Source organism: Sylvia atricapilla, chromosome 29 (genome assembly GCF_009819655.1).
Source record: "Sylvia atricapilla isolate bSylAtr1 chromosome 29, bSylAtr1.pri, whole genome shotgun sequence".
Taxonomy (NCBI): domain Eukaryota; kingdom Metazoa; phylum Chordata; class Aves; order Passeriformes; family Sylviidae; genus Sylvia; species Sylvia atricapilla.
Genome location: NC_089168.1, coordinates 1 through 13,304, shown reverse-complemented (window position 1 = coordinate 13,304; position 13,304 = coordinate 1). Strand labels below are relative to the sequence as shown.

At 55.5% G+C, this 13,304-nt stretch overlaps 1 protein-coding gene across 1 annotated transcript; it reads left to right on the top strand.

The window, feature by feature from the left end:
* Window positions 1-564: 564 nt before the first annotated feature.
* Window positions 565-11,547, top strand: ANKRD52 (ankyrin repeat domain 52; the record flags this gene model as incomplete). The annotated part of the gene is made up of 9 exons (XM_066337416.1): window positions 565-631; window positions 1,365-1,482; window positions 1,932-1,970; window positions 3,054-3,122; window positions 4,719-4,859; window positions 6,151-6,219; window positions 7,227-7,338; window positions 9,390-9,461; window positions 11,346-11,547. Coding segments are annotated over exons 1-9 (889 nt in total), but the record flags the coding sequence as incomplete, so codon positions are not given.
* Window positions 11,548-13,304: the final 1,757 nt, after the last annotated feature.

The following is a 13,304-nucleotide window of genomic DNA, read 5'->3' as shown; positions in this document are numbered from 1 at the left end:
TGTTCTGGGAAGATCCTAAAAGGGGTTTTGGGTGTCTTGGGAGGGGTTTTTGGGGTGTCCTGGGCTCCTAAAGGTCCTGGAAGGGTTTTGGGGTGTCCTGGGAAGGTTTCTAGAATGTTCTGCGTTCTGGGAGGGTCCTGGGAGGGGTTTTGGGGTGTCCTGGGAAGATCCTAAAAGGGGTTTTGGGGTGTCTTGGGAGGGTTTTTGGGGTGTCCTGGGCTCCTAAAGGTCCTGGGAAGGTTTTGAGGGGGGTCCTGGAAGGGTTTTGGGGTGTCCTGGGAGAGTTTCCAGAATGTTCTGGGTCCTGGAAGAGTTTCCAGGGTGTCCTGGAAGGGTCCTGGAAGGGTTCTGTGGTGTCCTGGGCTGGTCCTGGGGCGGTCTTGAGTATCCGGGGCAGGTTTTGGGGTGTCCCGGGGCAGTTTTGGGGTGTTTGGGGCAGGTTTTGGGTTGTTTGGGGTGTCCCTGGTGGGATTTGGGGTGTCCCAGGAGGTTTTGGGGTGTCCCGGGGGAGTTTTGGGCTCCCATCCCCTGACCCCACACTCCCCCAGGCGCGGGATCCACGACATGTTCCCGCTGCACTTGGCCGTTCTCTTCGGGTTCTCCGACTGCTGCCGCAAGCTGCTTTCCTCAGGTGACTGTCCCCAGTGTCCCCAGTGTCCCCTGCTGTCCTCTCCTGTCCCCACTGTCCCCAGTGTCTCCACTGTCCCCTCCTGTCCCCACTGTCCCCTCCTGTCCCCTGTCCCCACTGTTCTCTCCTATCCCCAGTGTCCCCAGTGACCCCAATGTCCCCTCCTGTCCCCACTGTCCCCTCCTGTCTCCTGCCTGTCCCCAGCCTGTCCCTACCCTTGTCCCCACCTTGTCCCCATCTGTCCTGTCCCTGTCCCTGCCCTGTCCCCAATGTCCCCTCCCTGTCCCCAGGCTGTCCCCATCCTGTCCCCGTGCCAGCCACACCCAGGTGACCTTGGGGATACTGAGGTGACCCTTGGGGACACCCAGGTGATCCTGGGGACCCCAAGGTGACCCTCACTGTCCCCTGTACCCCAACCCTCTGTGCCCCTCCAGGTCAGTTGTACAGCATCGTGTCCTCATGACACATGACAAACCCCATAAAACGCCATAAAATCCCCATAAAAACCCCAAATCTCTGGTTTCTAACCCAAATCTGTGTCCCAGGTCAGCTGTACAGCGTCGTGTCCTCTTGACACATACCAAACCCCATAAAAGCCCCATAAAAACCCCAAATCTGTGGTTTCTAACCCAAGTCTGTGGTCCCCAGGTCAGTTGTACAGCATCGTGTCCTCACTGACACATACCAAACCCCATAAAACCCCAAATCTGTGGTTTCTAACCCAAATCCGTTGCAGGTCAGTTGTACAGCATCGTGTCCTCGCTGAGCAATGAGCACGTGCTCTCGGCCGGCTTCGACATCAACACCCCGGACAGCCTGGGCAGGACCTGTCTGCACGCCGCTGCCTCGGGGGGGTATGGACACCTGGGGACACACCTGGGGACACCTGGGGACATGGGGACACACCTGGGGACACACCTGGGGACATAGGGACAGCCTGGGCAGGACCTGTCTGCACGCCGCTGCCTCGGGGGGGTATGGACACCTGGGGACACCTGGGACACCTGGGGACATGGGGACACACCTGGGCACACACCTGGGGACACACCTGGGGACAGCCTGGGCAGGACCTGTCTGCACGCCGCTGCCTCGGGGGGGTATGGCACCTGGGGACACCTGGGGACATGGGGACACACCTGGGGACATGGGGACACACATGGGGACAGCCTGGGCAGGACCTGTCTGCACGCCGCTGCCTCGGGGGGGTATGGACACCTGGGGACACCTGGGGACACAGCTGGGGACATGGGGACACACCTGGAGACACACACCTGGGGACACCTGGGGACACACCTGGGGGCAGCCTGGGCAGAACCTGTCTGCACGCCGCTGCCTCGGGCGGGTACGGCACCTGGGGACACCTGGGACACACCTGGGGACACACACCTGGGGACACACACCTGGGGACACCTGGGGACATGGGGACACACCTGGGGACACACCTAGGGACACCTGGGGACACGGGGCCAGCGCTGCTCCCAGCTCTGAGAGAGGGCAGGCACCTGGGGACATGGGGACACCTGGGAAGGTGGGAGGGTCCTGGAAGGGCTCAGGGTGTCCTGGGGGACATTTGGGGGTCCCTGAGGTGACACTTTGGGTCCCAGAGGTGATATTTCAGGTCCTTGAGGTGACATATCTGTGTCCCCAGGGTGACTTTTGGGGACCCTGAGGTGACACTTTGGGTCCCTGAGGTGACATTTCTGTGTCCCAGAGGGGACACTTTGGGTCCCAGAGGTGACATTTGGGGTCCCTGAGGTGACCTCAGTGTCCCCAAGGTGACATTTCTGGGTCCCTGAAGGACATTTCTGTGTCCCCAAGGTGACATTCTGTGTCCCCGTGGTGACGTCAGTGTCCCCGAGGTGACATTTCTGTGTCCCTGAGGTGACACTTTGGGTCCTAGAGGTGACATTTGGGATCCTTGAGGTGACATTTCTGTGTCCCTGAGGTGACACTTTGGGTCCCAGAGGTGACATTTGGGGTCCCTGAGGTGACATCAGTGTCCCCGAGGTGACATTTCTGTGTCCCTGAGGTGACACTTTGGGTCCCCTTGGTGACCTCGGTGTCCCCTTGGTGACCTCAGTGTCTCCAAGGTGACATTTCTGGGTCCCTGAAGGACATTTCTGTGTCCCTGAGGTGACACTTTGGGTCGCTGAGGTGACACTTTGGGTCCTCTCGGTGACCTCAGTGTGTCCCCTTGGTGACCTCAGTGTCCCCTCGGTGACCTCAGTGTTCCCGCGGTGACCTCAGTGTCCCTCAGTGACCTCAGTGTCCCCTCGGTGACCTCGGTGTCCCCTCGGTGACCTCAGTGTCCCCTTGGTGACCTCGGTGTCCCCTCGGTGACCTCAGTGTCCCCGCGGTGACCTCGGTGTCCCTGAGGTGACATTTCTGTGTCCCCTCGGTGACCTCGGTGTCCCTGTCCCCGCAGGAACGTGGAGTGTCTGAACCTGCTGTTGAGCAGCGGCGCCGACCTGCGCCGGAGGGACAAATTCGGGAGGTGAGAGGGGACACGTGTCCCCAAGGCCTGGGGGTCAGCGCCTCGTGGGACACCCGCGGGTCCTGGGAGGGGTCCCAAAGGACTCTGGGAGGGTCCTGGAAGGGTTCCAGAATGTTCTGAGCTCCTGGGAAGGTCCTGGAAGGGTTCCTGGGATGTTCTGGGAAGGTCCTGGAAGGTTTCCAGAATGTTCTGAGCTCCTGGGAGGGTCCTGGAAGGGTTCCCAGAGGGTCCTGGGTTACTGCAGGTCCTGGAAGGGTTCCTGACATGTTCTGGGAGGGTCCTGGAAGGGTTTTGAGAATGTTCTGAGGTCCAGCTGGGTCCTGGAAGGGTTCCCATTGGGTCCTGGAAGGATCCTGGAAGGGTTCTCATTGGGTCCTGGAAGGGTTTCCAAAATGTTCTAAGCTCCTCGTGGGTCCTGGAAGGGGATTTGGGTTGTTCTGAGCTCCAGCTGGGTCCTGGAAGGGCTCATGAAGGGTCCTGGAAGGGTTCCCAGGGTGGTCTGAGCTCCTGGGAGGGTCCTGGAAGGGTTCCCAAAGTGTGCTGGGATGGTCCTGGGAGGGTTCCTGAGGTGTTCTGGGCTACTGCAGGTCCTGGGAGGGTTCCTGAGGTGTTCTGGGCTACTGCAGGTCCTGGAAGGGTTCCCATTGGTCTCTGGGAGGGTCCTGGAAGGGTTTCCAGAATGTTCTAAGGTCCAGCTGGGTCCTGAAAGGGTTCCCATTGGGTCCTGGAAGTTCTAAGCTCCTCGTGGGTCCTGGAAGGGGATTTGGGTTGTTCTGAGCTCCAGCTGGGTCCTGGAAGGGCTCATGAGGGATCCTGGAAGGGTTCCAGAATGTTCTGAGCTCCTGGGAGGGTCCTGGAAGGGTTCCCATTGGGCTCTGGGAGGGTCCTGGAAGGTTTCCAGAATGTTCTAAGGTCCAGTTGGGTCCTGAAAGGGTTTCCAAGATGCCCTTGGAGGGTCCTGGAAGGTTTCCAGAATGTTCTGAGCTCCTGGGAAGGTCCTGGATGGGTTTCCAGAGGGTTCTGGGCTACTGCAGGTCCTGGAAGGGTTCCTGGGGTGTTCTGGGAAGGTCCTGGAAGGGTTTCTAGAATGTTCTGAGCTCCTGGGAGGGTTCCTGAGGTGTTCTGGGCTATTGCAGGTCCTGGAAGGGTTCCTGAGGTGTTCTGGGAGAGGTTCTTGGGGTGTCCTGGGAAGGTCCTGGAAGGGTTCTTGAGATGTCCTGGGCTTCTACAGGTCCTGGAAGGGTTCCCATTGGGCTCTGGGAGGGTCCTGGAAGGTTTCCAGAATGTTCTAAGGTCCAGCTGGGTCCTGGAAGGGTTCCCATTGGGTCCTGGAAGGGTTTCCAGGGTGTTCTGAGCTCCTGGGAGGGTCCTGGAAGGGTTCCTGAGGTGTTCTGGGCGGGTCCTGGAAGGTTTCCAGGATGTTCTGAGCTCCAGCTGGGTCCTGGAAGGGCTCATGAAGGGTCCTGGGGGGTCCTGGCCGGGTTTCCAGAATGTTCTGAGCCCCTGGTAGGTCGTGGCCGGTTCCCGGGGTGTCCCCCGGTTCCAGGAGGGCTCCTCAGGCCGAGCTGTCCCCGTTTGTCCCCTGTGTGTCCCCAGGACCCCCCTGCACTACGCGGCGGCCAACGGCAGCTACCAGTGCACGGTGACACTGGTGACAGCCGGGGCCAGCGCCAACGAGCCCGACGGCAAAGGCTGCACTGCCCTGCACTACGCCGCCGCCTCGGACACCTACCGGAGGTGAGGGGACGCTGGGGACACTGGGGACATCACTGGGGACAGTGGGGACACCTGGGGGCATCAATGGGGGCATTGGGGAGACTGGGGACACCTGGGGACAGTGGGGACAATGAGCCCGATGGCAAAGGCTGCACTGCCCTGCACTACGCCGCCGCCTCGGACACCTACCGGAGGTGAGGGGACACTGGGGACATCACTGGGGGCATTGGGGAGACTGGGGACACCTGGGGACAGTGGGGACAGTGGGGACAGTGGGGACACCTGGGGGCTTTGGGGACATTGGGGACACTGGGGACAGTGGGGACATTGGGGACAACGAGCCCGACAACAAAGGCTGCACTGCCCTGCACTACGCCGCCACCTCGGACACCAACCGGAGGTGAGGGGACACTGGGGACACTGGGGACACCTGGGGGCTTTGGGGACATTGGGGACATTGGGGACAACGAGCCCAACGGCAAAGGCTGCACTGCCCTGCACTATGCCACCGCCTCGGACACCTACCGGAGGTGAGGGGACACTGGGGACATTGGGGACATTGGGGACATAGGGGACATCAATGGGCGCTGGGGACATTGGGGACACTGGAGGTGTCCCCGTGGACTCTGTCACCAACCCAAGGTGACACCAGTGACATTGGAGGTGTCCCTGTGGGCTCTGTCACCCCCCCGAGGTGACACTGGTGGCACTGTGGGTGCTGTCACCCCCCCGAGGTGACAGCAGTGACACTGGGGGTGTCCCCGTGGGCTGTGTCACCGCCCTGAGGTGACAGCAGTGACACTGGTGTCCCCGTGGGCTGTGTCACCAGCCTGAGGTGACACTGGTGTCCCCGTGGGCACTGTCACCGCCCCGAGGTGACACTGGTGTCCCCGTGGGCTGTGTCACCACCCCGAGGTGACAGCGGTGACACTGGTGTCCCCGTGGGCACTGTCACCGCCCCGAGGTGACACTGGTGTCCCTGTGGGCTGTGTCACCACCCCGAGGTGACAGCGGTGACACTGGTGTCCCCGTGGGCACTGTCACCGCCCCGAGGTGACACTGGTGTTCCCGTGGGCACTGTCACCACCCCGAGGTGACAGCGGTGACACTGGTGTCCCTGTGGGCTCTGTCACCACCCCGAGGTGACACTGGTGACACTGGTGTCCCCGTGGGCTGTGTCACCACCCCGAGGTGACACTGGTGACATTGGGGGTGTCCCTATGGGCACTGTCACCGCCCCGAGGTGACAGCGGTGACACTGGTGTCCCCGTGGGCACTGTCACCACCCGAGGTGACAGCGGTGACATTCCAGGGCGGAGCCTCCCCCCGGCAGCAGTGACGAGGAGCCGCTGAAGGAGTCGCGGCTGAAGGAGGCGTTTTTGTGAGTGCTGGGGATGGCATGGGGAATTAATGGGGAATTATTGGGGTTTTATTGGGATTTTATTGGGAATTTATTGGGAATTTATTGAGTTTTTATTGGGAATTTACTGGGAATTTGATGGAGATTTAATGAGAATTTAATGGGAATTTACTGGGAATTTGATGGGATTTACTGGAAATTTAAGGGGAATTTATTGGGAATTTAATGGTAATTTAATGGGAATTTATTGGGAATTTAATGGGAATTTAGTGGGAATTTGATGGGAATTTAATGGGAATTTAATGGGAATTTGAGGAATTTTACTGGGAATTAACTGAGAATTTTGCTGGGAATATTGCTGACAATTTCCTGGGATTTTGCTGGGGTTTTACTGGGAATTTTGCTGGGAATATTGCTGACAATTTCCTGGGATTTTACTGGGAATTTTGATGAGATTTTACTGGGAATTTTGCTGGGAATTTGCTAAAATTTACTGGGCATTTTTACTGGGAATTTCCTGGGATTTTACTGGGAATTTTACTGGGAATTTTGCTGGGAATTTGCTAAAATTTACTGGGAATTTTACTGGGATTTTACTGAGAATTTCACTGGGATTTTACTGAGAATTTTACTGGGATTTTACTGGGAATTTGCTGGGAATTTTCTGGGAATATTGAAGAGAATTTCCTGGAATTTTACTGAGAATTTTACTGAGAATTTTACTGGGATTTTACTGGGATTTTACTGGGAATTTACTGGGAATTTGCTGGGAATATTGAAGAGAATTTCCTGGAATTTAACTGGGATTTTACTGGGAATTTTACTGGAATTTTACTGTGAATTCCCTGGGCTTTTCCTGGCATTTTCCTGGCAATTCCTCCCTCTCTCAAAACCTCCAACTCCTGCCCAAACCTTCCCCTCATTTCCCATCGCGAGACCCCTCCACCCACCCACAGGGATTTCAGAACTTTCCCTAGAGGATGTTTTCCCCCTTTTTTCCATCCTTTCCCCTCCGTGTGCCGTTCCAGCTGTCTGGAATTCCTGCTGGACAACGGTGCTGACCCCTCCCTGCGGGACAAGCAGGGTTACACCGCCGTCCACTACGCCGCCGCCTACGGCAACCGGCAGAACCTGGAGCTGGTCAGAGCAACCCCGGGCTGGGAATGGGGGGAAAGAGGGCAGGGAAACAGGGAAAATCCGGCAGGGAAATAGGGAAAATACACCCCAGGAAATTGGGAAAATCCAGCAGGGAAATAGGGAAAATCCGCCCCAGGAAATAGGGAAAATCTGCCCCAGGAAATAGGGAAAATCCAGCAGGGAAATAGGGAAAATCTGCCCCAGGAAATAGGGAATATGCCCCAGGAAATAGGGAAAATCTAGCAGGGAAATAGGGAAAATCCAGTAGGGAAATAGGGAAAATCCGCCCCAGGAAATAGGGAAATTACACCCCAGGAAATAGGGAAAATACACCCCAGGAAATTGGGAAAATCTGCCCCAGGAAATAGGGAAAATCTGCCCCAGGAAATAGGGAAAATCTGCCCCAGGAAATAGGGAAAATCCGCCCCAGGAAATAGGGAAATTACACCCCAGGAAATAGGGAAAATCCGCCCCAGGAAATAGGGAATATGCCCCAGGAAATAGGGAAAATCCAGCAGGGAAATAGGGAAAATCTGCCCCAGGAAATAGGGAATATGCCCCAGGAAATAGGGAAAATCTAGCAGGGAAATAGGGAAAATCCAGTAGGGAAATAGGGAAAATCCGCCCCAGGAAATAGGGAAATTACACCCCAGGAAATAGGGAAAATACACCCCAGGAAATTGGGAAAATCTGCCCCAGGAAATAGGGAAAATCTGCCCCAGGAAATAGGGAAAATCTGCCCCAGGAAATAGGGAAAATCCGCCCCAGGAAATAGGGAAATTACACCCCAGGAAATAGGGAAAATCCGCCCCAGGAAATAGGGAATATGCCCCAGGAAATAGGGAAAATCCAGCAGGGAAATAGGGAAAATCCGGCAGGGAAACAGGGAAAATACACCCCAGGAAATAGGGAAAATCCGGCAGGGAAATAGGGAAAATCCGGCAGGGAAATAGGGAAAATCTGCCCCAGGAAATAGGGAAAATACACCCCAGGAAATAGGGAAATCTGCCCCAGGAAATAGGGAAAATCTGCCCCAGGAAATAGGGAGAATCTGCCCCAGGAAATAGGGAAAATCTGCCCCAGGAAATAGGGAAAATACACCCCAGGAAATAGGGAAAATCCGCCCCAGGAAATAGGGAGAATCTGCCCCAGGAAATAGGGAGAATCTGCCCCAGGAAATAGGGAGAATCTGCCCCAGGAAATAGGGAGAATCTGCCCCAGGAAATAGGGAAAATACACCCCAGGAAATAGGGAAAATCCGCCCCAGGAAATAGGGAAAAATCCGCCCCAGGAAATAGGGAAAATACACCCCAGGAAATAGGGAAAATCTGCCCCAGGAAATAGGGAAAATCTGCCCCAGGAAATAGGGAAAATCCAGCAGGGAAATAGGGAAAATACACCCCAGGAAATGGGGAAAATACACCCCAGGAAATAGGGAAAATCCAGCAGGGAAATAGGGAAAATACACCCCAGGAAATAGGGAAAATCCAGCAGGGAAATAGGGAAAATCTGCCCCAGGAAATAGGGAAAATCTGCCCCAGGAAATAGGGAAAATCTGCCCCAGGAAATAGGGAAAATCCGCCCCAGGAAATAGGGAAAATCCGGCAGGGAAATAGGGAAAAATACACCCCGGGAAATAGGGAAAATACACCCCAGGAAATAGGGAAAATCTGCCCCAGGAAATAGGGAAAATACACCCCAGGAAATAGGGAAAATCCGGCAGGGAATGAGGGGAAATAGGGTAGGGAATGGGGGGGAAATCCAGCAGGGAATGGGGGGGAAATACACCCCAGGAAATAGGGAAAATCCAGAAGGAAATAGGGGAAAATCCAGCAGGGAAAGGGGGAAAATCCCCCAGGAAAAGAGGGAAAATCCCCCAGGAAAAGAAGGAAAACCTAATCAGGAGAGCAAATCTGAGCTGGAACCTCGGAGCGAGAGCAAGGAGGGGAAGACAAGTCCGGGAAAATTTGGGATTTGGGAGCAGCAGCAGCTTTGGCCCCAGTTGGGATGTTGGGGAACGTCCCAGCCCCAAGTTTTGGATTTTGCCTTGGCAGCTCCTGGAAATGTCCTTTAACTGCCTGGAGGACGTGGAAAGCACCGTCCCAGTCAGCCCTTTGCACTTAGCTGTGAGTGCTGCGGGTCCTGCGAGGGTCCTGGCAGGGTTCTGGAATGCTCTGGGTCCTGGCAGGGTTCTGGAATGTTCTGGGTCCTGGAAGGGTTCCAAAGGGAACTGGGAAGGTCCTGGAAGGATTCTGGAATGTTCTGGGTCCTGGAAAGGTTCTCAGGGTGTCCTGGGAGGGTCCTGGAAGGGTTCTGGAATGTTCTGGGTCCTGGAAGGGTTCTTGGGGTGTCCTAGGAGGGTCCTGGCAGGGTTCTGGAATGTTCTGGGTCCTGGCAGGGTTCTGGAATGTTCTGGGTCCTGGAAGGGTTCTTGGGGTGTCCTGGGTCCTGGAAGGGTTCTGGAATGTTCTGGGTCCTGGAACGGTTCCAAAGGGGACTGGGAGGGTCCTGGCAGGGTTCTGGAATGTTCTGGGTCCTGGAAGGGTTCTCAGGGTGTCCTGGGAGGGCTCAGGGGGGACTGGGAGGGTCCTGGAAGGGTTCTGGAATATTCTGGGTCCTGGAAGGGTTCTCAGGGTGTCCTGGGTCCTGGAAGGGTTCTGGGAGAGTCCTGGGCATGTCCTGGGTCCTGGAAGGGTTCTCAGGGTATCCTGAGAGGCTCTTGGGAGGGTCCTGGAAGGATTTTTGGGGTGTTCTGGGTCCTGGAAAGGTTCTCAGGGTGTCCTGGGAGGGTTCTGGAATGGTCTGGGCTCCTGCTGGCTCCTGGAAGGGTCCCCAAAGTGTCCTGGGAAGGTCCTGGAAGGGTTTTTGGGGGAGACATTTCTGGGAGGGACATTTCTGCCTGGGGACATTTCTGGGTCCCTGTGGGACATTTCTGGGTATCCAAGGGGACACTTTGGTTACCTGGGGGACACTTTGATTACCTGAGCCACACCCCAACGCCCTCAACACCTTTCCTCTCCCCTGCCCACCTCCAACCCCCTGTGTATCCTGTGTCCCCCGTGTGTCCTCCTGCATGTCCCCTGCGTGTCCCCTGCGTGTCCCCTGCGTGTCCCTCGTGTGTCCCCCTGTGTGTCCCCCCACCTGTCCCCTGCATGTCCCTGTGTCCCCCCATGTCCCCTGCGTGCCCCCCTGCATGTCCCCGTGTGTCCCCCATGTGTTCCCCGTGTCCCCCGTGTGTCCCTTGCGTGTCCCCCATGTCCCCCATGTGTTCCCTGCGTGTCCCCGCGTGTCCTCCCTGTGTTGTGTCCCCATGTGTCCCCCGTGTGTCCCATGTATCCCCCACGTGTCCCCCGCGTATTCCGTGTGTCCTGCTGCGTGTCCCTCGTGTGTCCCACTGTGTGTCCCCTCATGTGTCCTCCGAGTGCCCGTTTCCCTCCCTGTTCCCCCCCGCGTGTCTCTTGTGTGTCCCTCACCTGTCCCCCATGTATCCCCCATGTGTCCCCCCGTGTGTTCCCCATGTCCCCTGTGTGTCCCCCATGTCCTCCCTGTATCCCCTGTGTGACCCCCATGTCCCCTGTGTGTCCCCCGTGTCCCCTCATATGTCCTCCGTGTGCCCCCCTGTTCCCCCCCCGCATGTCCCTTGTGTGTCCCTCGCCTGTCCCCCATGTGTCCCCTGTGTGTCCCTCACCTGTCCCTCATGCCCCCCTGTGTCGTGTCCCTCCTATGTGTCCCCTGTGTGTCCCCCGTGTGTCCCTCATGTGTCCCTCGCCTGTCCCCCGTGTGTCCCCTGTGTGTCCCCTCATGTATCTCCTGTGTGTCCCCGTGTCCCTCACCTGTCCCCCGTGTGTCCCCTGTGTGTCCCCTCATGTATCTCCTGTGTGTCCCCCCGTGTGTCCCTCACCTGTCCCTCATGCCCCCGTGTCGTGTCCCCCCTGTGTGTCCCCCGTGTGTCCCTCACCTGTCCCCCATGTCCCCCCCGTGTGTCCCTCACCTGTCCCCCGTGTCCCCAGGCCTACAACGGTCACTGTGAAGCGCTGAAGGCGCTGGCCGAGACGCTGGTGAACCTGGACGTGCGGGACCACCGCGGCCGCACCGCGCTCTACCTGGCCACGGAGCGCGGCGCCAGCGACTGCGTGCAGGTGCTCACCAGCCACGGCGCCTCCGCCCTGCTCAAGGAGAGGAAGAGGAAGTGGACGCCTCTCCACGCTGCAGGTGAGGCCCGGGGAGGGCTGGGGGAGGAGGGTTTGGGGTGGAGGTTTTTTGGGTCCTTCTTCATCGTCTTCTTGTCTTCGTGCTTCTTCATCCTCTTCTTTCTCCTTCTTCTTCATCCTCTTCTCTTTGGCCCTCTTCCTCATCCTCTTCTTTTTGTCCCTCGTCATTCTTCTTTGTTCTTCTTCCTCATCCTCTTCTCATTGTCCTTCCTCATCCTCTTCTTTTTGTTCTTCTTCCTCATCCTCTTCTCTTGGTCCTTCCTCATCCTCTTCTCTTTGTCCTTCCTCATCTTCTTCTCATTGTTCTTCTTCCTCATCCTCTTCTCATTGTCCTTCCTCATCCTCTTCTTTTTGTCCCTCTTCCTCATCATTCTTCTTTGTCCTTCCTCCTCATCCTCTTCTCTTTTTCCCCCTTCCTCATCCTCTTGTCATTATCCCTCTTCCTCATCATTCTTCTTCATCCTTCTTCCTCATCTCACTATTCTTTGTCCTTCTTCCTCATCCTCTTCTTTTTGTCCTTCCTCGTCATTCTTCTTTGTTCTTCTTCCTCATCGTTCTTCTTCTTGTCCTTCCTCATCCTCTTCTCATTGTCCTTCTTCCTCGTCCTCTTTTTGTCCTTCCTCATCCTCTTCTCTTTGTCCTTCCTCATCTTCTCTTTGTTCTTCCTCATCATTCTTCTCTTTGTTCTTCCTCATCCTCTTCTTTCTCCTTCTTCATCTTGCTTTTCTTTGTCCTTCATCATCTTCTCTTTGTTCTTCCTCATCACTCTTCTCTTTGTTCTTTTTCCTCATCATTCTTCTGTCTTTATTCCTCATCGTCTTCTTTGTGTCCTTCTTCCTCATCCTCTTCTTTGTCCTTCTTCATCCTCTTCTTTCTCCTTCTTCTTCATCCTCTTCTCTTTGTCCTTCTTCCTCATCTCACTATTCTTCCTCATCCTCCTCTCTTTGTTCTTCCCCATCCTCTTCTTTTTGTTCTTTTTCCTCATCCTTTTCTTTGTCCTTCCTCATCCCTCTTTTTGTCATTTTTCCTCATTCTTCTTCTCTTCCTCTTTTCTCATCCCTCTCTTCCTCATCCCATTTTTCCTTCTCCTTCTTTCTCTTTTCCTCATCCCTCGTTTTCTCATCCCTCCTTTTCTCATCCCTCTTTTCCTTATTCTTCTTTTCCTCATCTCTCTTTTCCTTGTCCCTCTTCCTCATCCCTCTGTCTCATCTCTCTTTTCCTTGTTTCTCTTTTCCTCATCCATTTTTCCTCATCCCTCCTGTTTTCCTGATCCCGTTTTTTCCTGATCCCATTTTTCCTCATCCCTCTCTTCTCATCCCTTATTTTCTCACCCCATTTTTTCCTGATCCCTCCTGTTTTCCTCACCCCATTTTTTCCTTGATCCCATTTTCCCTGATCCCATTTCTCCTGATCCCATTTTCCCTGATCCCTTTTTTCCTCATCCCTCCTGTTTTCCTCACCCCATTTTTTTCCTCATCCTGTTTTTCCTCATCCCTCCCTTCTCATCCTTTATTTCCTCATCCCTTTTTCCTCATCCCTCCTGTTTTCCTGATCCCATTTTTCCTCGTCGCTCACTTCTCATCCCTTATTTCCTCACCCCCTTTTTTTTCCCTGATACCATTTTTTCCCTGACCCCATTTTCCCTAATCCCTTTTTCTTCATCCCTTTTTTCCACATCCCTTTTTTCCTGATCCCATTTCTCCTCATCCCTCTCTTCTCATCCCTTATTTCCTCACTCCATTTTCCCCTCATCCCTCC